The sequence below is a fragment of the Electrophorus electricus genome, chromosome 13 (genome assembly GCF_013358815.1).
Source record: "Electrophorus electricus isolate fEleEle1 chromosome 13, fEleEle1.pri, whole genome shotgun sequence".
Taxonomy (NCBI): Eukaryota; Metazoa; Chordata; class Actinopteri; order Gymnotiformes; family Gymnotidae; genus Electrophorus; species Electrophorus electricus.
Window position 1 is genome coordinate 22,278,186 of NC_049547.1, and position 24,578 is coordinate 22,302,763.

At 49.3% G+C, this 24,578-nt stretch overlaps 3 protein-coding genes and 1 long non-coding RNA gene across 6 annotated transcripts; 2 read left to right on the forward strand and 2 right to left on the reverse strand.

Annotated features, from left to right (window-relative positions):
• The first annotated feature begins 36 nt into the window (after positions 1-36).
• Positions 37-17,523, forward strand: LOC118242339. The gene is made up of 2 exons (XR_004776787.1): positions 37-1,114; positions 17,250-17,523. It is a non-coding gene; the product is annotated as an uncharacterized LOC118242339 (long non-coding RNA).
• On the reverse strand, positions 875-4,722 carry mtfr1l (mitochondrial fission regulator 1-like). 2 transcript variants are annotated; one of them, XM_035532836.1, is made up of 8 exons: positions 4,583-4,722; positions 3,831-3,964; positions 3,648-3,755; positions 3,401-3,510; positions 3,073-3,284; positions 2,580-2,943; positions 2,117-2,266; positions 875-1,921 (listed from the first exon to the last, which is right to left on the reverse strand). In XM_035532836.1, exons 2-7 carry the CDS (start codon positions 3,843-3,845, stop codon positions 2,155-2,157), a joined length of 921 nt encoding a protein of 306 aa, XP_035388729.1. In that variant the 5' UTR covers positions 3,846-3,964; positions 4,583-4,722; the 3' UTR covers positions 875-1,921; positions 2,117-2,154. The 2 variants fall into 2 exon arrangements, with proteins under 2 accessions (XP_035388729.1, XP_026882892.2); XM_027027091.2 differs by having other exon boundaries at positions 875-1,954; positions 4,583-4,721.
• On the forward strand, positions 5,282-16,299 carry si:ch211-15d5.11 (nuclear receptor coactivator 7). 2 transcript variants are annotated; one of them, XM_035532835.1, is made up of 16 exons: positions 5,282-5,437; positions 5,682-5,891; positions 6,533-6,684; positions 7,621-7,679; positions 9,762-9,857; positions 10,491-10,595; positions 11,936-12,067; positions 12,233-12,417; positions 13,042-13,349; positions 13,824-13,983; positions 14,223-14,397; positions 14,662-14,778; positions 14,993-15,145; positions 15,291-15,386; positions 15,533-15,606; positions 15,867-16,299. In XM_035532835.1, the coding sequence occupies exons 2-16, from the start codon at positions 5,830-5,832 to the stop codon at positions 16,000-16,002; spliced, it is 2,010 nt and encodes a 669-aa protein (XP_035388728.1). In that variant the 5' UTR covers positions 5,282-5,437; positions 5,682-5,829; the 3' UTR covers positions 16,003-16,299. The 2 variants fall into 2 exon arrangements, with proteins under 2 accessions (XP_035388728.1, XP_026882887.2); XM_027027086.2 differs by lacking the exon at positions 9,762-9,857 and having other exon boundaries at positions 5,284-5,437.
• Positions 16,936-24,534, reverse strand: selenon (selenoprotein N). Its single transcript, XM_027027081.2, has 12 exons — positions 24,158-24,534; positions 23,432-23,549; positions 23,055-23,182; positions 22,741-22,953; positions 21,784-21,908; positions 21,006-21,143; positions 20,710-20,791; positions 20,280-20,468; positions 20,013-20,118; positions 19,458-19,570; positions 18,779-18,880; positions 16,936-18,128 (listed from the first exon to the last, which is right to left on the reverse strand). The coding sequence occupies exons 1-12, from the start codon at positions 24,353-24,355 to the stop codon at positions 17,958-17,960; spliced, it is 1,683 nt and encodes a 560-aa protein (XP_026882882.2). The 5' UTR covers positions 24,356-24,534; the 3' UTR covers positions 16,936-17,957.
• Between the last annotated feature and the right edge of the window lie 44 nt (positions 24,535-24,578).

Genomic DNA, 24,578 nt, shown 5'->3' on the forward strand with positions numbered 1-24,578 from the left:
TTTCCATGGCTTTTTGCACACCTCTTTCTTCATGTGTTCAATACTTTTTCCCTGTGTCATTTCTCATTATTACACATAATTTACGGACGTCTATGGTTTGATTTCTTTGCATTTACTTGGTGGTGTGTTCAATACTTACTTCACCCGCTGTGTGTGTGTACACACACATATATATATTACACACATACATATACATACATATAAATCAATAAATAATCAATATTAATCACTGGCAGACCCATCATACGTGAGGTTCCATACACATCAGAACTGTAAGACAACTTCCATGCCATACATTCACATAGTATAGCATCACACACATTATTACGACGGAGCACTGCCACTCTCTGCCCTAATGAGGGTAGTGGCAGTTTGTGTCATACAAGCATGCAGTGTACAAAGTAGTACTTTCTTTTCAGTTTGATAGTTGAGGATTTAATATCTTCCTAATGGATCAAGTTAACAGAAAATCACACCATTCGTGTGCTCTGTAGGTCAGAGAAATGCAAAAGTGCTTGTGTAAAACTCCTCCTGCTCGTGAGGTCAGCCACACCACACGGGGCTTGCAGCACTAATAGTGTCATGAACACCAAGCTGCAGTGGGTGGTAGTGAGGTACCTGTCTGAGTGTTGGGGCCAGTGTTCTCACTTCAGTTTAAGAAACACACAAACTGCCAGTCTACTGGTTACCGCCAGGAACTGGACGGTATGTTGATCAAAACAGTTTCAGTGTGCTGAAAGCCCTGCCCACGTCCAGAAGTAGATGACCTGCCTGGATGAACAGGGCTTCTCACGGATCACAGAGGGTCTCTGTCAGTCTCTAAAATCTTGCACCAGCCCAAACCCCCTGAAACCATGAGCGCGTACATCTGACATGGGTTTGTTGTTGTTTATTTGTTTTTAAACTCTTGAGTACTCTCCCAGCTCCACCAGTACATAAACCCGACCCGAGGGCCAGGAAAGCAGCCCGTATCGGTAACAGAAGAAAAGTGTGAACTTGAAACGTTAGTGAAGACACACGTGCTAGTCACAAAGTGATGACGAGGCCAAGATCTTCACCAGCGAACCCACACAACGTTCCTTAGAGAATCACACACACACACACACACACACACGTCTTAAAAAAAGGTTTGTTTTTACTCCCCCCAATCCATCTGTACAAAAACCCAAAGCAAATGATCCTTCTGAAACGTTTTGACTGGCGTCTTCTCAACTATTGTTTATTTACTTATTGTTTGTTTATTCTGAAAAGCCGGAGCTTCTCGCGTAGTTAAGTTTGCACCAGTCCATCGGCACCCAGAGAGCAACACTGTTAGTGGCGCGTCACACACAAAACCCACTGCAGCACCTGCACATCACTCTCTCCCTCGTGACCCCCCGTGTTATAAATCAAACGGAAAACACAACGTACTACTGCAGACAAAACCAGTCAACAAATATTTCAAGTAACTATTGCGCAATTTCACAGGGATGAGGAGGCAAAGAATTAAGTTAAAAATAACAAAACTAATTGCTAGCAAATCCGTTGACAACCATCTCAGTGGGGTTTGAAGGTTGGGAAGTGGCGAGCGCCCCACGTGGGTGCGGGAGCGTGCGTGGTCTTTGTAAAGCAGACGGTAAAAGTCCTGGTCAAACTAAGCACACGCACGGAGGTGAGCAAAACAGCAACTGACCTTCATACCAGGAACAAGCGTGCGCACGCACACACACACACACACACGCACGCACGCACACACACACGCGCACACACGCACACACCTTGGAGCGTGTGAGTGTGTCCGGACACGTGCACACGTTTCCTACAGGGAGCACAAGTGATCCGGCCCCTCCATGAAAAGTGGGCGGGGCAGATAACCTGGAGTTTGCATCATTGCTGACTGGGTGTTATGGGGTCTCCATAGCAACAGTCCACAGGCACAGGCCTAGCACGGAAGGGAGACAAACAAGACCTTGGTCTAGGAGAAGAAAGAGTAATGAAACAAAGAAAAACAGGCAATCAGATGTGAAGGAACATCAGAGAGATTCACATGACAGTCAGCCAGCACTTCCATTTTTATTTTTGGGTTCACTTTTTGTCTTATATGTTTTTATTCAGTTTGGTTCCTCGCGGCCCTTACATGGAGAGCGGGACGAGGACGTGCGAGGGGGAGACGGGTTACTTCTTCAGAATGATGTCATCTTCCCTCAGAGAGAACTTCTTCCTCAGAGCTTCTGATATCAGGGTCGCAGAGTCTTCCTCGCGCAGAGACACGCAGCCACGAGAGAACCTGTACACACACACCCCCCCCCAGAGAAAAACACACTCATTTGAATTATGCATTTTTGCAAAAATATACACAGATTACAGAGCAGTAAAGTCCACTTATACGAACATACGTAATCTTAAACATAAAAGGGACTAAACAAACAAGAAGACAACAGCACAGGACACCCAGCCGCACTTGTGTGCATTTACGCCTCTTAAGCACTACTGCTGTCGGGACGTGTGTGTGTGTGAGGTGCTAGTCTCCGTTGGTTTATGTACGTCATTTTAAGAGACAGTGTCCGTACGCGGGGACGGCGGTGCTTGCGTTTACTCGCCTGTCCTTGCAGATCTTTATGCGGTTCATGTCCCTCAAGATGTCCTTGACGTCGGCGAAGCTCGTGGACTTGGACAGCGACACCGTGTCTTCCTCCGGCTCCCGGAAGCCCGCGGATGGGTGGTCGAGGTCGAAGGTTGCCGACGCTGTCATGGAGGCCGGCGGCACGGGGTCTGGCACCAGCTCGGACACCTCCACCCCGTCCTCGTCCTCCTCCACATCCTCCTCCTCCTCCTCGGTGACGTCGCTGATGACGAAGGAGGCAGACGGGGCGGGGTGGTAGGCGGACGTCTCAAAGGGGGCCATGGTGAAGCCCATGGTGGTGTCGTCCGGAGAGAGCAGCTCGGGCGTGAGGGGGTTGGAGTCTGGAACACACCACGCCGGCGACACCCGTCAGATTACACGGTGACACGCTGGCCTGCGTCTCTTCTAACTCGGCAGGGAGCACGTGGGACATTTCGCCTGGGAACACAGACTTCGCTCTCATAACTTACCGGACTCGCCAGCCACGATCTTGGCGATCTGGGCCCGCAGCCGGCTGAGCTGGTCCTGCAGGGCGGTAGCCTGATTCAGCGCCGTCACACCCGGCTTCCTCAGGCCCTCCATCCGCTTGCCTTCGCGCCTGAAGTTCGGCACGGACGAGTTCCTGTGGAGTACCAGCAGGGGCGTCGGCCTCCACTCGTGCCTGAAGGGGCGTGTGTCGCTCCTGAGTGTCGGGAGGAAGCATAGGCCAGTCGGCACATGGCAGTCTGATCCAGCAGCTGTGCGGTGCCAGACAGGATCAATCGCGAGTCTGAATGCAGAAACTGAGCGCGCACACACCTTACTCTGGCGTACGTCTCCTCCTCGTCCGCTGCGATCCAACCGATGTCGGCCAGAGTAGGAACCAAGGGGCCGTCCATGTGTCGCAGCAAAGGAAGACCTGGCAGGACCTGACCCACAGACAAGAACACACAACTGGATTTACTACAGACTACAACAAACTAAATGACAACACAGTGCTGTCTCTTTCTTGCAGTATATTCGCGCGGGTAAGAACCATACACAGTCTATGGCGACAGGCGCGTACCTGGAAGCATGTCCTGTGGCTGGCTCTTAGGGGCAGAGTGGAGCCGATCCGTCTGACCACGCTGCGGGTCGCACCGTGAGGTTTATTTTGCCAAATAGGTATGACCGCCTGGAAAATGCGCACATAAATAACGGCGTCCGGTACGAATGTGCGCAAGGAAGGCAGGAAAGGAAAGGAGCTCACCGCTTCGGTCTCCATCGCACTAGTCGTGCTTAAAGGTGGCGATGCACTGCGCAGAACAAACAGAATTACTGCGGCACGCTGCACATCGTCACACAGCGCGAGCTGGATCCTTCCTCCGCGAGGTCACCGAACACCTAGACGGGAGGCATGGTGGGGTAGCGTCAGCCTGTGCTACACCTGCGCTACACCTGCGCTGCACATCACCGCAGCTGCGAATACCGCGAACGAGGGAACTGCACGGGGTGCGTCCGCTGGGGGCTTGACCCGCGCTCGAGCCGTCAGCGAACTGCTCGCGCCCGCGGTTCTGCTGCGTTAACGTCGCTCGCGAGCGCCCAAACCCTGCGCCTGCGCTCTCCGTGCTACAGGTGAAGGCACCGGCACAGGTGACTCGCGCCCCAACGTCTATCGGGCAGCATGTTGTGATTTAACGGGAGGAGCGCGTGCTATCCAGCGGCGTATGCCACAGGTTAGCTCGCGCTGGCTAGGCTAGCTAGGCTGGGCGTCCCAGGAAGTTCGCCACTGAACTCGAGGATTTGCCGACTCTCATTTTAAAAGGTCAATACTTTAAACCTTAAACAGCGCCGTCTGAGAGTTTCCATGGAAACTAAACGGCAAGCTAATAATCTTCGCGAGCAGCGCTAGGTCGCTACCTGGCTACCACGCTAGCTAGCTAGCTAGTTAGCTAGCACTATAAGATATCGCCACCCCTACACACCGAGCGTGGCGGGTTAGAAGCCTAATGTACTACAAACCATTGGTGGTTTAAACAATCCGGCGTCTTCTTATCGTGGATAAGCTGATGTATCTTCCCAATGTGATGGAGAACAGCACATACAGTGTGGACGCTTCGCAAGCTAGCCGGTCACTAGGCAGGTTAACGATACGAGGCTGTGATTGGCTGATTTTGGAATCCAACTCCAGCATCCACTCGAATTGGATATTACGTCGAGGAAACGAATAGACAAAGTAAAAGTTTGAAAACGACAAAAATAAATTTAGCGCACAAGTTATTGCTTACCAGTAAACAGATACGTGTGTTATATCGCCTGAACTAAACATTATAAATGAATCATGAAATAATTAAGCCTTAAATGTTCTTAACAAAGCTTTTTGTGGGGAAAATGTTTCCATTAACGTTGCGATCCAGAAAAGGTGTACAATCATTTTAGATGGCGAGTAAAATGATCTAATGGTATGTTCATTGATGTGCACATTATCTTTAGTTTTTATAGGATTATATTGCGGCTATACTGAGTTATATTTTAATGGCTGAAGAGCGGGACAGCGAGGTTAAATCTCGTAAGCACGCAACGCCTAACAATAGGTGGCGGCATACGCGTGTATTTTGCGGCCCGTTATTAAAACTGCGGGCAAGTAGAAATCGTTCCGTTTGAGTCTGTTTCTGTTTATGCCGCTGCATCGGCATAGACACCATAAACCACCGTGTGTGGATGCGCTAGTAAGGTATGCTGAGCAGCGGCGGTGTGCTTTTATTCTGTAGGACTGGCCAGCGTGTTTGGGGATTATTTCAGATGTCATCATACTTGGGAAATAGACAGTGAAACGGAGCGGCGATTGTTTGTGCTGTTTTGGTAAATGTATTAAAGGTAAATAATAAAATCACGTCATGTTTTGTAGTGCAGCGAGCTAGCTAGCATACCCAGCTAAATGGCGTTATTTGGCACGAGCGACAGAAACGAGCTATCCTCACGCTCCGGCTTGGTTCACGAGCCAGAGCCCATGGGGACTGTTGGCGTGTCCGATTTGGTCTTAAGATGCCTGTAAACCTGTAACCGAGAAACATGATGTCTAATCCTGATATTTCATCTGAAATGCGGCACCGTGCGTTAGGTGTCCTTGAGCACGATGACGAAGACGAAGGGAACCAGGAGGAAGCTGTGGCCAGCCCTGAAGCCAGAAGAGCCCGTCTGCTGAAGGTCTGCTGAAGGTCTGCTGGCTGTCCGGGCTCCAGCTGCGTCTACACCCGTCGCCCCGAGCCATGGAGCCCAAACAGCAGACGGCCACGAGCAGGGCCAGCTACTTCGGCAACATGAAGAGCAGGCCAGTGCCGCGCAGCCTGGGCTCGTGTTACACGCGTGTTTGTGTCCGCTGCTGCGAGGCGTAGTTTTTTTTATATATATATATATATATCTCGCTGGTACTCTTACAAAGACGGGCTGTGCTGCAGGCTGACTCTGCTCTGCGCGCAAACCAAGCCGCCTCGCGCGCTGCACGTGCTGCTTGGTGACGTAATGTGCCGTGTAGACAGGTAGGGGGGCGTCAGCTGTTCTCAGGCAATAGACTTTTGCCTGTTGACGGTCAGTTCAGTGGCGGAACGATTTTAGAGGGAGTAGGCCACGGCTGCGTGCGTGCACGCTCCTCAGTCATTGTAGTGCAGCACAACGTTTGTGCTAAGCAGTTACATAAGCTAAGAGTCTCACTAAGACATCCGCTGAAGGGTACTCACCCAGACCTGCATACGTCAGTGTCTTGCCCAGTGACTGTATCTAAGTCGCCTGAATGCCTCGTATTAAACGCAACAGCTGCGGGGGAAGAGTCTGTGATTACAGATACTGCTAGATTATCTGCAGGTTGACATCAAACGGAAAAATATAACTGGAGCATAAACATGGGTTCATAATGTTGAATTACTTTGGCGTGGTGTGGTATGTTGATCAGTCTCTTATGGTGACCCCCCCCAGGCTCGGAGACAGGTTGCCCGTGAGTGTCACCCAGCCTCAGGGTTTCCCCCGGGGGCAGTGGGATGCCCCACCCTGCCCTCGGGCCACAGATGAGGTCAGCATGCCTCGGCATCACATCCGCAACCCCAAACTGAGGCAGTATTACCTCAAAGGTGAGTGAATGCCACTATAGCGGCGAAGACGTCCCCGTAAGCCAGCGCGTGATCGTTTACTTGATATTACAGTCAAGCCGTGTGTGTGTGTGTGTGGGGGGGGGGGTTATAGCAAAAGCCCCTTTCAACACTCTAGTTTGATTGTTTGTTTGTTTGTTTTGTTAGTTTTGTTTGTTTGTTTGCTATACATCTGAGCTGGGCTCAGACCAGATGAAGTTAACCCCGGTTAGCTTGTTACCTGCTGAGGTATGTAAGCACATAACTGCACCTAACACACTGACAGTGTGAATCACAGGACACATAAGCAGGTAAAACCTGAAAATTTGGGAAAAAAACTTCATTATAATACATTAAATGCATTTTTATGATTATTATTGTTTTGTTAAAAAAATTACACTGCCGTATTAGTTTTAAAGTATGTTTATAATTGTATTTTTCATTCTTGGAAACTATTTTTAGAATATATTCTTTCTGTAGATTCAAGTTTAGGAAAAAATGGATTAGTTATGGAAGTGTGTGTGTGTGTGTGTGTGTGTGTGTGTGTGTGTGTGTGTGTGTGCATGTGGGCTTGCCTTTAACCAACTTGAATGTCTTCTGTCTGCCTCTTATGAGGGCTCTCAGGAAGAACTGTTCTTTCAACTGGCTATTTTTGTTTTTCAACTTCATTTAAAGTTCACATTTAAATTTAACATTCAGGCAGGTTTTTTTTTTTTTTTTTTTGGTCTGTGGCTAAAACTGTGGCTTTTTCTTTTTGTCTACCAAACGAACCCACAACACTCAATTTCCCTCCGAATGCTGCTCTGAACCCCACTAGACCTGTTTTGAACCTGGTGGAGCTTTTTATCACACGTTAGATGCAGCCGGAGCTGCAAGGTGCTGGAGCAGAACAGCAGGTGTGCAGGAGACTTGTTCTCAGACAGAGTTTTGTGCTTACAGAGGCTACGCTCCCATGCGATGTTTCAACAGTCCAGTCAAGCAGTGGAAATGAGCAAGGGGTAAGAATAGCACACACACACACACACAAACAGCCGCATGCACGCACGCACAAACATGTGCATGCACATACACAAACAGCCACATGCATGCACGCACGCACAAACATGTGCATGCACATACACAAACAGCCACATACATACATGCACGCACGCACAAACAGGCGCATGCACACAAACATAAATGTGCATGTGAACACACTCTTGCACATACATACACAAATACATACACACACATGCACACAAACAAATGTCCGTGAGAACACACTTTGCACAAACATGAACATGCACACAAACACATGGCATGACCCACAGAAACACGCACTCTTCTCTGGCTCCACAGATACCATCGCTCTCACGTTACGTCATGTTGAACAATCAAACTCCCAGACTGTCACTGATCAAAGGTCAAATGCACTGACCCATCAGCCCTTGTGTTCCGACAGCATATGGGTTAAGGGTTATTTGTCCCTCGGATTTATGGAAGTTCTGAAATTTCTCCAGAAGTTTTCCCGTGTGGAGTCTTGGCCTAAGAAGCCTCTGGTAACGACCAAACTCGGCGTTGACGTTGGCAACACATCTGTGTGTGTTCGTGCACGTGAGCTGCTGGCATTTCTCCTAGTGAAAACCGTCACAGAGAAAGGGCTTACGTAGAGTGGCGCTGCTACCACGGCGACTAGCCGCATATGCGGTTTTGTTTCCCGTTGAAATAACTCCTTTTTAGACTGTATAAACTGAGACACTCCTCTGTCAGAGATGTAGAACAGGTTCCCTCTGTCTTTCGGTTCTTTTGCGTCCTGTCTTACGATGGTTGTACTGTGGCTTGCTCCGATGGAACGCTTCAGTAATCCTGTTACTTTTGTTTCTATGAGAGAAACCAGGTTAGGCAAAGGATGATTTGACTTCTGCTTTTATTAGGAGGGCCTGCTTTGCGTGTACACTCTGCAATCGTGTTATTGGGTGTGCCTGGCTCACAGGTGAATTTCCTAGCTGTAGTTACAGGCTGTTAATAATTTATGGGTCTCTCTGCAGGCTGTCCATCACAGCTCAGACTCAGGCCACAGGCCAGCTGCAGCCTGCGTGTGATTTGGGCTGTGGAACATATTCGCAGAACAGAACTTTCACCGGCACGGAGGTTGTGTGGTTGGGGGGTGTTGTGCTGGTGTCAGACGCAGGCCTGTAGTTGGGGGTCAAGGTTCATTCACAGTGGTCTTATACCCACACCTGTCCAGCCAAGAGTGACCCTGTGGTCAGAAACTGATCTGATGACACACTAGTGGACATGGAACACACACTGTAATATTGTTATATCAGCAACTTGTAGAAGGCAGGTGGATAAATGACGTGTCCAGTGAGTGTGTTGTCCAAGGCTGACAGTTTGTGTGACAGTTTGCGCTAAAGACCTTTAGGGCTGCAGCACACACAGCCAGCACTCAGGAAAGCAGACAGGCATCGTGTGCCAGAGTTGGACTAGACAAAGCATGCGCATTTCCGTTCATTCTTGAAAACAGGATTCATCCGAGCAGGCGATCAGGCCAGGCGGCGCTTTTCCGCTTCTTAACGATCCATTTCTGTGCTCTTCTGTCTACCGGACTCTTAAATTTCTGTTTCTCTTTAGACAACGAAAACACTCAAACGGATCGTAGTCCGTGGTAGCGTATCTGCCCTAAGGAACGGCGTGTTCAGACGGGTTAGCTGTAGAGCCAGCGTTGTGTTCGCCAGCGGTTTTTTTCCTCTTTTTCTGCTTGACTGCGCAAATCTTCTTGCGAATTCACCCTGAAGCAGATCCACAGGCTGATCCTGAGACGAGCTCCGGGGTCCAGTGGCTCGAGCAGGCCTTTCACTACGGGAGGCGCGTGCTGCCGTAGTCTGTCAGGCTGGATCAGCAGACAGCACTCGGCCTGCTTGGATTAAGTCTGCCGCCACACCACAGTATCGTGCTCCTTGTCCTTTAATGTCTTTTCATGTCCAATCGATGTATCAAGACACAGTTTCGTTGATATTCGCCATTTCACATTGATGTTTTTAGAATGTTTAGTTATTCCTGCACATTTTTATGCTTAGCTGTGTGTCTGTGTTATACAGGTTCATCGCAAGGACACTGTATTTAGTGTGGCCTCTCAGTTTAGCAGGAGACAAGGAGACACCCTGTCTACCCATACTACCCTCTTACACGCACAGGTGTGCATTTGTCTACCCGTACTACCCTCTTACACGCACAGGTGTGCATTTGTCTACCCGTACTACCCTCTTACACACGCAGGTGTGCATTTGTCTACCCGTACTACCCTCTTACACACACACAGGAGTGCATCTTCTTCTGTCATTCTTTCCTTCATGGCCAACTGCAGGTAGCTCATATTATGAATTTAGTGAAATCTGCGTGAAGCCGGAAGGGAGTTTTTGGCTCTGCTTTGTTGTTTTAATGGTTTAGTGTTTGGTTGACACGTCTGAACTAACCTGACTTCACGTCCCTGATCACATCTGTCACTAGTACCTTGTTTCTCATTGTGTAAGAATAAAATGAACAGTAACCGCACCAAGTAAAACAAGTGCGTGGTCTTGCATTATATGACTGATATTCAGGGTGAAAGACTTCACTGCACGTTTATCTTATCAGCGTCTTATTTACATTTGTTGAAGTGTGACATGTAATCAGTGCCCCCAGTCAACTGTGTGATGTCACAATGTGTCAGAAAGGAAGAGGAAGTGAAAGAATTGTGTTGCTGTTTAAAGTAGTGAGTCCTTTGTCTGAGTCGCCCGGTCGCAATGTCTCTCCTCACCTCTCGACTTCGGCGGCACTGCATCCCACAGTTATCGGCAACGCCCCCTTACTCTGGCTCGGAGCCCAGCCTGGGGGCCATGACCCCAGCCACCCCTGTGTCTCCGTCCACAGATGCGGAGTATGACAAGCTGCTGGTGAGTATCTGCGTGTATTTGGGGAACATTAGCTAAGCAGAGACCTGTCTTTGTGTTTACTGCTGGTCAACCCATACGGGATTTCTAAGGGCCGATTATATATCCCAACTGATAAAATAATTTAAATAATAAGTAAGACCCAAAATTGCTAAATGAGTGTCCATGGGCTATAAAAACCAGCAGGTGCATGAGAGTTACAGTACAACTGTTTCCCCACCTTCCCTAAACTGAAGTAGATTATGTACGTTTGTTTGGGTTTGTTGACTGATTATTTGGCTTGTAACCGAGTCCATCTGAGCGATCAAACAAATGGAAGAAAAGCTAACTTAGTTTACACAGCCTGCTCATCCAACACGTGACCAGAGGTGACAATGTGGCCGGGTGGAGATTCTGTCAATAGTTGGCGCGCGCATGCGCACACACACACACACACACACACACACACACACACACACAGAGCTAGAAACCCTTAACGTTTGTTCCCCAACATGTTGGTGGAAAGTTAAAAGTTGATGACATTAATTTTAGCTTTCAGAGTCCTATTAACCTAAGCCAACATTTCCCATTAGCTGATGCAACCTACTGTAGCTAACGTTGGGTATCGTATAACTCAAATCGATTGCTTATGACAGCAGATTGTTGAGATGAGACGAGAATAACAGTTTTTTGAGCCCTGTAAGCGAGTTAGCTAGTTTAACTGGTTAAAGGCTTGCTAACATTTCAATTCCCAAATAACATTATTCACATTGTCACTAAATAACCGGAATCAATTATGCATGCAATAAACACTGAATATGTTGCGAGACCTATTAAGTTAATTTACTTAAGTTAATTAAGCTTGGTTAATTCTTTGAAAGAGAGAAATTAAAGTTTTACCGTTTCTCTCAGGAAACGTCACCTCCAGCATTGGTACTCGCTATTTCACAGCACCCGCTGCGTTGTGCCTGTAGGCGGTTTTGGATCATCGGCCGGCTGATATATCGGTCAACCACTAGCTTGAAGGGCGCTTGTGTTTTGGATGTATGTCTACACAGCTGGTTTTGATGCTTAGCTCACAATTAGCTTGGTCCAGCTCAACTACCGTGTGTGTGTGTGTGTCAGTGGTTCACAAGCTCAGAGGCGAGTCTGAACACTGCGATAATCCCCAGTGCCGCTGTGTTGAGTCAAAGCTCAGTTTATGTATTCATTCATAAATTAATAACACAAGTTTAAAATGGATCAGGGTGTTATATAAATGAAGTTTGCTACGGTGGTGATTGTTTTTGCTTTAATTATCTTAACTCTTATTATAGGACACATTAGCACTAAGGATCTTATCTCTTGGTGTTTATTGTCGTTAGGATGTGGAGGCGGTGCCTATGCCTGATGGACAGCTGTGCCTATTGGCTCTGCCGCCTGAGTGCACACAGGGGGCGGGGCCAGCGGACATGCCATACCTCAAGCTGTTCTGCCGTTTCATCACTGACCGTAAAGTGAGCACCAATGCATTTCATTCATAAACTAATATACCACAAACGTTGAAAATGGATGGAGGTGATATCATTTTTACTAGTGACAAGTAGATATGCATGTGATTCTTTTTATTACCATTTTTTAATGGTAATGAATTCTCGCTCTCTCCCCATTACTCTGTGTAGGGAGTGGTTTCTGGGATTCTGCTGGTGACACCCAATAAGATCTTCTTCGATCCTCATAAGACCCTCCCCCTGGTACAGGAGAATGGCTGTGAGGAGTACCTGTTCTCCTGCTTATTGGACAACCTCACATCAATCACCTTCTTCTCCGATATCTCCCATGTTCACTTCAGCTGCTCCACACAGAAGTAGGTACCAGTTAACTGAGAGTACCCGTTAGCCATCGAGCACTACACACCTTTGTGAAGATGTCTGAGCATCAGGTGAGGTCAACCCACCTGTCTAGCTGACATTAATATTAAAGTGTTCTGTGATGATGGATAATTTCATGAGTAGGTTAACATTTCCCAGTCTAACATTTTAGATCAGACCTGTCTGATCTCGTCCTCCATGTGGTAGTGTGGCTGCAGGTTTGAATTTGCTCAGTGGTTTGATGAATGTTTCTACAGATGCGTGTCTTTAAAGCACGTCCGCCCGCGGCATTCGCCGAACACAGCTGTCACACAAGGGCTCATGTCTGTTTAACCCTTAAACTAAGGCTTCACTAAGGTCCTTCAGTGTTTTTGCAGTACTGAATAACAAACACTCTCGGCTGCTGGATGCTGGCTGTGTTTTGATGGGGCGGTGTGCATGCAGTGGTTGTCCTGTCACAAAGTCTTTGAAATGAGCCTCGGAACGCAGCCAGCAGGCACACGGGCGTAGCTGGGTCTGTCCTGTCCGTCATTTCCCACACTCCGCTTGGGAGTATTTGTAAACACAGACCCTGAACCCACTAAGAAGGGTCTATCATCACCCTCCCACTGTTTATGCAGGTGGAAAGGTCGCAAGAGGGCATGGAAGCACCGTGCTTCAAAAACTCTCGACAAGGAGACGACCCAGACTAAAACACCCACCGTTCCCACGGTGATGTCAGACCTGGGGGTGGGATTGGAGGCAGGAGCAGGCGAGGACGTGGGCGGAGAGAGCCAGGACATGGCTGAGGTGGAGCGGCAGTTGGAGCACCTCGTGCTGGGGGCGGGCATGCTGAACAGTGCTGCCACCTTCTGCTGTGGAGGAGTGGACACAGGGATCGGGGCCAGCGCAGAACCCACGCAGGTGCAGAAAGAAGCGCGGCTCTCGGGTAAGCTGCGTGTGGTGTGCGCGCGCGTGCCAAAGCGCATCTCCACAAAAAGGAACACAGTGAGATCTGTATGGTTGAAGTGTTTTGCAACTGGAAATGCAAAACCAGAATTTTTTTTTAAAAAAATTTACATTTTAACCCTTTGTGTGCTAGTTTACAGCTACATTAATTCAAGCACACACAAGAATAACCAAACGCCAAGGCTGATGTCACTTAAGTGTCAACAGTTCTTATTTGTGCATATATTTATATCTCCTGTACTTCCTTAAGGCCTCCCATGACTGACTGTCTTACTGTATGCAGGGTCCTCTTTGAGAGCACACCCTGTCTGCCCACCCTGCTAGCTCTCTCCCTCCCTCTCCCTCTCTCCCTTCCTCTCTCTCTCTCCCCCCTCCCTCTTTCTCTCATTGTCTAACGCTCTCTCCCTCTCCTTCTCTAACGTGTGCTCTCTCTCTCTCTCACGGTGTCCTCCAGGCCCTGGGGAACAGCTGCGTTCCTCCACCAGTTTCCTGATGTTTGTGAGGATGCGTCAGAAGCAGCCGACCACAAGGAGGAGGGGCTTCGCTGCGCTGGAGCTGAGCAAGGCCAAGACCACGCCCCTTCGAGACGCCTGGTTCGCTCTGCAGCAGGAGAAGTAAGAGGGGGCAGGGCTTCACAGAGCAGCACCAAAGGGCCTGGCCTAAAACCATGACTATTATCGAGGTCCTGGACTGGTGGGCTCCCCCTGGAGGACTGCTGGAACACGGCACCCTGGTCTCTTTGCTTAGAAGAGCTGGACAAAGAATGAAACGCACGTTAGCTTAACTGTGTCTGAGGGTTCCTGTGCCTTGCGGTGTATTTGATCCCTGACTTCCCCTTCCATGTGCTGGACAGGTCAGACGAGCTCTACGCCTACCTGAGCCAGCGCCGGCCCGACCTGTCCATCCTGGAAGGTGCCGAGGAAGAGGAGGACGAAGACGACTTTGTGCTTCTGGACGACAGAGAAGACAGAGAGGAGGGGGAGACGGAGGGGTCGCCGAGGCATGGACATACCGGGGACGAGTGGGAGGTGTGTGTGTGTGTGTGTAACGAGTGTAAGGGAGACATGGCAAAGCAGTTAGATGACGGTGGTGGAAACGCAGGACGTCACCGGACGTTTGTGGTTTGGCAGTGCTGGTGTTTAAAAGATTTATATCACATGTCACAGGATGGTGTGTGTGTGTGGCGGTTAGGGGGTATTCCTGGAACACTGAGAGTTCCTGGTTATTTCTCTGGAAATAGCTTGCCCGTGTGTGTGTGTGTGTGATTCAGCCACTGTTGTATCTGTGTGTAGATGGTGTGTGTAGAGGACAACAGAGCAAGGATCTCCGTGTCTGCAGACAGAGAACCAGAAGGGCTTTGTGATATCCTGAAACAGAGCCTCATACTGGACGCACAGCAAGTCCGAGAGGTAAGAACAAACGCACACACACCGCGCTACAGGGAATTAACAGCATTACTTCACACTTGACACAGAGAAGATGTCAGAGAGAACACACACATCCTCAACGGAGTTTCGCAGTCCAGAATCAACAGCGTGATATCGTGATGTTGTGTGGAGATCTCCGTTACGGGCTGGGTTGTGTGTAAACATCCTGTTGGTGACATTTCCCTCTCCTGCCCAGCTGACGGGCGAGCTGCCGGCGCGTACGGTGGGGCACACGTGGAGGTTGGCGTACAGCACCAGTCAGCACGGCTCCAGCCTCAAAACACTCTACAGGAGACTTAGTCCATCTGACTCGCCCGTGCTGCTCATAATCAGAGATCACAACCAGCAGGTCAGACGCACACGCTGATGTACGCGGGCCGTAATAAACAAACTGGGAATAACAACTTTCCTTGTTTATTTCTTCACACTCGTGTATCCATCTGCTCAGATACATCTAGTTAACTTTATTTCTCTCGCGTGTCTCCCTCTCTCAGGCGTTTGGCGCCTTCCTCTCTCACCCGCTGTGTCCGAGTGAGAAGTTCTACGGTACGGGAGAATCCTTCCTCTTTCTGCTCCACCCCCGCTTCAAGGTGAGGCCCATCCCAGAATATTCCTGTGGCCAGGTTTGAGAACCATGAGCCTTCGTGTCTCCTCGGTGCATACAGTGAAGTGTTCCGGTTTTCCGTACCGTGTAACATATTCTCTAACCCGTTTTCTCTCTGCGTTCTACTGTCAGTGTTTCCGCTGGACGGGTGAAAACTCCTTCTTCATCAAAGGAGACCTCGACTCTTTTGCCATTGGCGGAGGGAGGTAGGGTCTGATTCTCGCTTCGCCCTTACAAACTGTGTGCCAGTGGGGACTTGGACACTTTTGTAGATATTTAATTTATTTATGAAACCCTCCAGGTTTCCAAACAAACCTCCTCTATCAGACGGAGGTCCTCGCACAGGTGGCGAAGGACCTCCGTCTGAGCCGTCCGTTTCTCTGGAGACCTCGTGTTCTGCGTCCGCTGCGGTTGGTACTAACCTCTACAGCACGAGTATTTTAACCCCCACCCTTTCTCCACCCAGCGGGCACTTTGGCTTGTGGCTGGACGAGACGCTGTACCTTGGCCGGAGCAACCCCTGCGCCACCTTCAGCAACTGCAGCCTGTCCGAGGCGAGCGACTTCCGCGTGCTGCAGCTCGAGGCCTGGACCTTCTGGTGAGTCCAGGAGTCCCAGCACATGTCCGCAGAACTTCACGAAGGCCCTCTCCGAGAGTCCAGACGATCGTAACGCCGCCAAGGACTGTGAGAAACTTTGCTCGTAGATTGGGCCAGATGACGATGAGGACAATGGTGGTATTCCCGCTGAACGGAATTCCCCGACCGCGTACCTCTGGAGCTGAGGGAATTTCACAGTGGGATCATTGCTGTCAAACCGACACTTTTTCCCCACGTTACGATCCGTCTGCTGCCGTGTGGCGTGTATACGGATGTTGAGGTTGTAGTGTGCACCTGGGTGCTGGATCAGTACGGATAAAAGGGACACACCTCTCCGGAGGTCACGACCTTTTGCCTCTACGACAGTTCAACAGGTACTCTGCCCTCTGCCCTCCCACGCGGCACACTTTTGCTCCAAGCTCATGATCGAAAAAAGTGTTGACGCCCAACTTTTGGTTTTTTTTTGCTCACACCAAATCAAACCTTGCCTGGAGCCTAGGAGAGAAATGCTGTTTTAACGTGAGCGTTTACGTTCCACACGCCTGTCCCACTCACGTGGGGCACACTCGGGGCACACTCCGCACACATACTCAATCCCGTACCGAGCACTCGCGTTCTACAGATGAAGGGTTTGGATTTTCTGTCTGTTATTAGGTCCTGTACAATAACAGGAAGTGATGTTTACCTGAACAAGCGGCACAACCTCCCAGATGGCACGTTGAATCTGTACTTGGAAAGGGGAAAACACTTTACGTTGTTCTAGAAACTGTACAGTAACTAACAATTGAGTTATCCATGCACAAACGTATCTGCTACTGCACAACTCGCACAGCTAAATAAATTTAAAAATGTACATATGAATTAAATGTGAAAAGTGAATCATTGATTTTTGTAATGTTTTTGTAAAACTACTCCAACAAAATGAACAAAAGCATAATTTACAAAAGGACTTTTATTTTAATAGATGTGGCAATTCATCTGAAGAGCAAACGCACTCACACAGGGACATCAATCCAGGCCACAGGAAGAGCTTAAACAGAAGTGACTCAATCAAAGCCCATACCAACCCCAGGGACACCTGTCCCCCCGTCTGACCAGACAGAAGCTACTTTTAAACTGACCTCCACCATCATCCCACACACACTTCATTCTGAATGTGGCTACACGTTATTGATCGTAGTGGAGCCAATACAGATGCCTTCCAGCAGTCTTGTTAGCAGCGCAGCGTTTGGGATTCTGTGCTGTGTACAGACACACACACACACACACACACACACACGAGAGTCCACGCGCATGCCGCCTCCCTGGATTCAAACAGTGACATCAGGCCTGGTCCCGCCCCAGTAAGCTTTCAGACCAGCTCATCACAAACTGCTCTCATCCAGGAAGACACAGGCCCTTCGGCTCTGTTACACACACCCTGCTGCAATCCTTCACTAAGCAACACATCCTTCTGTGAATATCTCACACACACACACACACACACACACACACATCGCTGGCATCCGACAGAAACCAGCAACCACAATAACAGGAACAAAAACATAAAAAGAGGCAGTCGATGAGAACGTGTGAAGAGAGACACGAGAATGATCTGATAATAGCGAGGGCTTCTCCGTGCGCTTGTCGCCAGGCCAGGTGTCGGTCAGCTTCACCTCGGGACAGACCTTCAGACGCAGCACACGGGCCCACGGTAACGGGGTAAGCCCCAAGCCCGGGTTTACAGTAGGGGGCAAAGCCTCTTCTTAATCTGCGTTTCTGGTAACGCGTAACATGACGGACATTAGTTGGATGCTCACTATGTCCGACAGCGACCACGGACCCCGTGACGGGACGGGCTGAGTACAGACCCCGGTACGCTCCGTGTTAGACTTGGGGGGTGACTCATGTCACGTACGTTTCTCTTTCATTCTCTCTCTCTCTCTCACACACACACACACACCAGGGTCAGCTGTGCTCTTATGATGGCAGGTATGCTCTGACCTTCTCCAGGCCCTGCTGAAGGAAGCGGATGTATGTGGAGGTGGAGGGGTCCTCAAAACCCCCTGTGAAGCTGAAGGACGTCGCCCCCTCTTCTTCAGGCCTCATGGACGTCTGGTCCAGGAAGTTATTTGCGTTGATGTGGTGGACCTGACGAGGGAAATGCTTTGCTACGACTTCACTCTCAATCTCAGAAGTTCAGTGTGAGACTTAACTAGCAACACGTGTCACGGGCAACTGTTTAGTAAAAGTACATGTCCATCGAAATTCAGTCCTCTTTATGTTTTTGAGAACATCATTACAAACCAGTGACTGCAAAATTGCAAAAGTTGCTAATTTATGCACTCTATAATTCACTTTTTTCATATATAGGAAATATTGTCATTGCTATGGAATGTTCAGCTTGATCTCTCTCCTTTGCTTAAATCAGTGTATGATTTGAGCTTTAGGTTCCTACTATGTGAACAGGACTTTAAAATCCCCTAGAAGGTAGATTTTAACGTGTGTTAAATTGGCCCTCTGGGAATTTTGTCACTGACAACCACTAAGCAGAGGCAATTATCAGTGTTGAGCTTTTGTTTGGTTTGTAAGTAAACAAATGTTAAAACCACTTGCTAGTTATTTTGGCCAACACTTCTCTGAGCCAGTTCCTACAAGCTCCTGTGCACAGTTCTGTTCCTGGACTAAACCACCGGGATAGACTCGTTAAAGGAGCAGTGATTCTTCTTCACATTACAAAACAGCCGTTATACTGTCAAACGTACCCTAGTGGTGAAGGGTACGTTGGACCGCAGACTCACCACTGTCCCGTTGGGTAGCGCCACAATCATCTCCACGGGGAAGCTGTACTTCTCCAGGTGTAAACGCGCCTTTTCACTCAAATCCAGATTCTGCCTATCAGCCTGTACAGGAGGAGGACTGATGTCAGTGCTCACATAGAAATGTTCTAGATTACTTGTTTTGCATGCTGAATTATTTTAAATATGGATTATTTCTCATGATTATGCACCAATTCTATAATTTCACGTGACGTCAACAATGCCATTTTTAGACGTTATGTGCTTTGAGTTATGATCCGTGCTTATATAAAATGATCCTGTTTACATGGGGGGGCCCCATGCTGTGAGACTCCTCTACAGTCTTAATCTCATACATGGGGCTCTGATATTCAGATGCTGGGGTAGACCGTACCCTGGAGCAGGAGCGTTGGATTATGTACAATCTGCAGAGCGTAGAGCTTCTGCACTGGAATTATGGATTACTAAATTATTGTTTAGTCAGTCATGGTTTCAACACAATTTCAAACTACATAAGATCTTTAAAAAAAGGAAAATTAACAAAACGTCATTTCTACTGTCCTGTTTCACAATCCTCAGTGATTGGTCTTAAGAAATTCAGATACGCAACCTCCCTTGACAAATCCAGTGACCCAGACAAAACCAATGTCAAAGCAGGCAAGCGAGCGGCAACTGGCCTCACCTTTAGCTCCTCCAGTTCCTTGACTAGAGACCAGCTGCTGATGAAGCTCTGGTTGAGCAAGGCCAGCACGGGCGAACTTTCCAGAACTGTCTCCCGGAGAGTTCGCCCCGAACCTGCAGACGCGCACGGCAGAGACATAGAGGGCATCAGCACAAACCGATGTACAAGCCTCAAAACCCCACGTCGATTTCTAACGACATCATAACGAAGAAGAATTAAATGAATAATAAATATAAGCTTTTCTGATATGAATCTGTAATGGATGACTGCACTGTGCTTGACTGTGCCATTCAACCGAAAGGTTGAATGTTGTGTTGCAGCAGAAAAAACAACATTCAGATAAAATTGAGGTTCCATACGATTGCCTAAATGATGCACAGCTACTTGGCCAACGTGGGGGGACATTTAAACTTGTATTAAGGGAAGATATCTTTTCTCAGCGTGACATAAGGTGAGTGTCACGTGCTCAGTAGCACTCATGTTATTTCCTCCACGTGTGGCACTGATATTTGAGAGCTTGTGTTTTGCAATGTGCCAAGACGCATTCATTGTAACCTCAGCAGGACTGATCGTCTAGTGCCCCCCAGAGGACGATGGAGTGGACTAGTTTCTTCTCCGCTTCTGCTCTGCTGAAGGCCTCTTCAAAAGGCAGGTAGGGGACCTAACGAAGGAAGGAGAGGAACTCAAACATCTCGACGGGCTCCGAGCGACGTGTAACTGCTGAACCATGGAAGCTGCTGTTCTAGAATCCTCAGTGTGGTTCGAGAACGCAACGGGCCGATACATCCGACTTTACGGCACGCGCGGAATTTGGAGGCCCACCTTTTTGAAGGGGTAGAACGTGACGTCCAGGCGCCGGGCCGCCTCCTCCCGGCTGATCTCGGAGCTCCAGCGGATCTCCTCGAACACGAACTGGACGGGCTCTCCCCCCTCCGCCCGGCTGTCAATCACGTTGCCCTGCTCGTCGTAGACGACGGAGGGCGTGGACGGGCCGGCTGCACGCAGCTCCATCTGAAAGTCAGCACCGCGGTGCGTAAAAACGTCCTGCCTAGAAATCCCTCGCCGCTAGAGTAGAGTTTGCAGCAGAGAACCACTCACCCTGAAATCCATGTTAGTTAGTTTTCTCTCAGTAGCAGATACAGAATTAGTCTAGGAAGCGTTTCCAATTGCGTTGGCCCCGCCCCCTTTTTCATTATACAAGTTGCACATGCAGTTTGTGGTTTGGCAGGTGCCCACACACACCTGTGCGTACCTGTGGCAGGTAGCCGATATCCACCTCCATGCTGCTACTCTCACTGGCACCGTACAGCCACTCCATGTCCACATTCAGAGATCTGAAGAGCCAACACACCGATCAGACGGTCTACAATCCTCAGTTCCACTCTGGAACTCTCCTGGGAGGAGCGTTTCCCAGAATTTTGTTCTGCCTCTCAAACTAGTGCCGAGCGAACCGGCCACGACGCAAATCCCACGTGTATCAGAACGCGGCTGGTCTGTAAAACCGGTAGCGCAAGTAACCCAGCGACATGAGTGGGTAAAGGTACTGACCTGTCATTAGGGACATAGAGATGGAACGCCCGGACATGGGAGGCGTCTTTGGAGAGGCTGACGTGACCAGTGAACTGGCCAGGTGTGAACCAGAAGGGGAAATCCGGGACTTCATTCAGCTGGAATTCAGCGTGTATCCTGCAGTCAGAAACACCACGTTTCTGTTGGGGTTTCTAGAGGGGATCCGAGACTTTTCCAAAACTGTTTGGTTCTTACATCTTTTATAAGAAGATTTTGGTTTAAACTGAGCGCAGCCTGTTGTCACTGATGGTAAAGTCACACTGGTGTGACGGCACTTCTTGGAACGTTAACAAGAAGTTGATAATAGAAAAAATAATATTGTAAGCCAATAATAATGAGAGAAGATGCCCAGGAAAGAGGTAGTGCTTTGTTGATATGATTTCTGAATGTTATTACTATGATCCAAAATAAATATTTCCCTAGTCTGGATGAACGAATAGGTCAGCTTGCCAATTATCTTCCGTTAATGGAGTTTATCTGCTTCAATGCTTCCTTTAACCAGGCCAGGGTCTGACTGGACTCATCTGAGGACACAAAAGCTGATCTGTGAAACCTGCTGTTCTAGAATCCTCAGCGAGGTTCTAGAATGTAACGGGCCGTTACATCACCGTTACATGACACATGGTATTTGAACATTTCATTTAACTGGACACAGGATGAGGAACGACTTGATTGCTGCATAAAAGGTTAGAGAAATAAACAGATGAAACAGAAGGGGTGGAGTGTTGAGGGGGTGTTCCTTGGAGCGGGCCGCCACCTGAACACGATGTCGTAGTAGAAGTCGCTGACGGCTCGCACGCAGGCTACGGCACCCTGCGGGGCGAAGCGGGACTTGATGAAGGGCCGCGGGTGGAACATGCTGAGCAGAGAATGGATCAGGACCTGCAGAGACCCAGAGAGAAGACGCCCGTCTGTGCTACGCTCACAGAATCTGCCAGAGGCTCGTCTATATCGCCACGACAACACGCGAGCGTGGTGCTGGTAGACTCTTCACCTGCTCTACCAGGTGAGCTAGAGGTACACACACGCACTCAGAGTTCACACACACATCTGCACTCCCAAGTTGAGCGGAACACAAGAACCGAGAGCACTCAAAAACTCTCACCGACAGTCGTGTACGTTCAGTCACTGGCGACAAAAAACAATGTTAAATAGTGTATTGGTGATCTTGAAATTACAAGCACTACTCATCATCTTCTGAGATGAAGGTCCAAACTGTAACCCAGAAGAGAGACTGCTCTCCTGGCTGGTCTCTCTCTCTTTGACTGATCTCTCCTCCACGTTTGCTGCCACAGCTACAGTCATAGAGAGATCAGGCACCCACAACCGCACGCTGGACAAGCACGCGTTACATTTTTAGAGGTGCACACAAGAATCTCGGCTTAAGGAAAGTCAAGCTAGGAGATGCTTTCTGGTGCACGTTAACACAGCACTCCCTCACGTCCAGCGGCTGGTCTATGGTTACGGATAAACTATAGGATTGTTGGAACAGAAAAAAGGAGAGGGATACATTTCTCCTAGCGTCCACTCGGAAATAGGACAACAGATCTCGCTCTGCTTTTTTTTCCTCCAGAACTTACAAACAGGATTTGTGGTTCTTCTTGCACTGAAAGAAACTTTCGGACAGAACAACAGTCAACAGTCTGACGTAATTAGTCAATGAAGAGACTTCTGCTCGAAGAAGCTCGATAGTGAAGGCCGGCGCACACTGTACCTCTTTTCCACGTGGGGTGGGGGGGTGGTAGCGATTGTTGGGCAAGTAGCCAGTGAAGATGTTGAGCTCACTTGGTATGATCCACCACGCCTCCCCCAGCTCTCCTTTGCCCTTTGGGGGCAGAAAGATCCTGAAATGCGAGGCAGGGAAGGTGGAGGACGGAGTCACTGGACTCTTCCACGATCGCAGCCCCCTCAGGGATCGGTGAGATACCTAGAACAAGGCACAAAAGAGATGTGGGTTCAATTCATTTGCATACATTTGTATACATTTGCAACTTCATTAGCGCGGCACGCGGCAGCGCGAGGCAGTACCCCCAGGAAGCCATCTTTGCTTTTGGTCATGGTCTGGAGTAACAACGGCTGCATGGCGGCGGTCAGGGTGATCGTCTCTCCGTCTGGGTCGTGGAGGAATTCTTCCTCAAACTCAGGGGGGGCCACACCTTCAGGCAAGACACATGGGGAGGAGAGTCATCTGCTGTGTCTGCTCATAAGGTTTGCATTTAGGTCATTGTGTAGTTTTGAACTGGGTTCATCACTAAACGGAAGTCTGTAGGAGGAATTTGCCTTAGTTACAATCTGCTCCTGAGCTCATAGTCGTCTTGATGTCACTCGACATATCAGCGACTTCAGATGGCTGACGTAAACAAGGGCTTGTTTGTCAAATGGTGCTAAATGACTGAGTACTGAACCTGTGAGCTTCTCTGCAATGGGTTTGAACTCCTCAGGGCTGAGGAACAGGTCGTGATCAGCATCCAGAGATGAGAACAGGAACAGTCCCTCCGGTCCCAGCGTCTTCAACCCCACCTCCTGATGGACAAGACAGGACCACAGGAACCTTGGCAACGGTGCGTTTCGCACGTCTACTGGCGCTCGAAAATGCATTTTATGTTTTCTTCCCCTTTTATATGTTAGGAAACTAAAACTGACATTATTGGCTGTACCGCAAATAACGGGACCACAGAGGGGAAAGAAGTTCAACTCCGAAAAAGCTCGGGCCAGCTCGTAGAGTGGAAGCGCGTGCAGGCTGTGAGTATGTGCGAGGAGAGCCCTCTCTAATGGAGGGCGCGAGCTGCCCCGCGCGCGTGGGAGAACGTCCCCTCGTAAAGCGAGGGGCACGCGCAAACATCCGCGAGCACACGCGGCAGTAGTAGAACGGCGGCTCTCGCGCAGCAATACGTGGCGAAGACGCGCACGAAATAGCTTAGCGTGTGGGCCTGGGACCTGGGCGGCCGATGCGATGGGGAGTTTTAAAGCTCATCAACGTGTTAATGTTCTTGCCTTTAAGTTGCACACGCAATGTGTTTAATGCTTCGATGCGTTACGGGAAAAAAGCGTCCCAAGTCATGTAAACAAACGCGTTTACGTGTTAATGCAGCCAGAGCATAAACAAGGCGATAAAGACTCCCAGCTCTTACGTGGCGGGTGGACAGCTGCGTGTCTCGGTAGTATTTGATGCCAACGCCGATACACGGAACCGCGAGGATCAGAAGTAGAGTCGATGCAGCCCAACCGAGCCGTGGGCGCGTGCGTCCCCCGGCAGCGTCTTTTGCAGAAGCATGCTGGATGCGCTCGTTCCCCTCCGGTGGCGTCGCTTTGCTCACGTCTGCAGCCATTCCTAAACGCTCGCGGACACTCGCATAGTCGCCCAGTGGCACGTTTACGGTAGAGAGGAGAGAGAGGGGAGCTGCCTCTACGGAGCTCCAAGAAAACGCGCCGCGAATCGCTTCAGCTCGAGGAGCGGACGGCAGCCGCTACTTCGTGAGCGAGCGCGTAGTTCCTGGAGGGGGAAGCTGCCGCTACTTTCCCACTTGGATCCGAATAGTGGAGCAGAGCTGT

What these genes read in the sequence shown, in the direction of transcription:
- si:ch211-15d5.11 (XM_035532835.1), top strand. Translation starts at nt 5,830, where the DNA reads ATGGAGCCCAAACAGCAGACGGCCACGAGCAGGGCCAGCTACTTCGGC. An exon ending in GCAGTGGAAATGAGCAAGGG is followed by an intron (nt 7,680 to 9,761) that starts GTAAGAATAGCA and finishes TGTGTTATACAG; the next exon opens with GTTCATCGCAAGGACACTGT. An exon ending in CTACCCTCTTACACGCACAG is followed by an intron (nt 9,858 to 10,490) that starts GTGTGCATTTGT and finishes TGCATCCCACAG; the next exon opens with TTATCGGCAACGCCCCCTTA.
- mtfr1l (XM_035532836.1), bottom strand. An exon ending in GATCGTGGCTGGCGAGTCCG is followed by an intron (nt 2,944 to 3,072) that starts GTAAGTTATGAG and finishes GGTGTGTTCCAG; the next exon opens with ACTCCAACCCCCTCACGCCC. An exon ending in ATAAAGATCTGCAAGGACAG is followed by an intron (nt 2,267 to 2,579) that starts GCGAGTAAACGC and finishes GTGTGTGTACAG; the next exon opens with GTTCTCTCGTGGCTGCGTGT.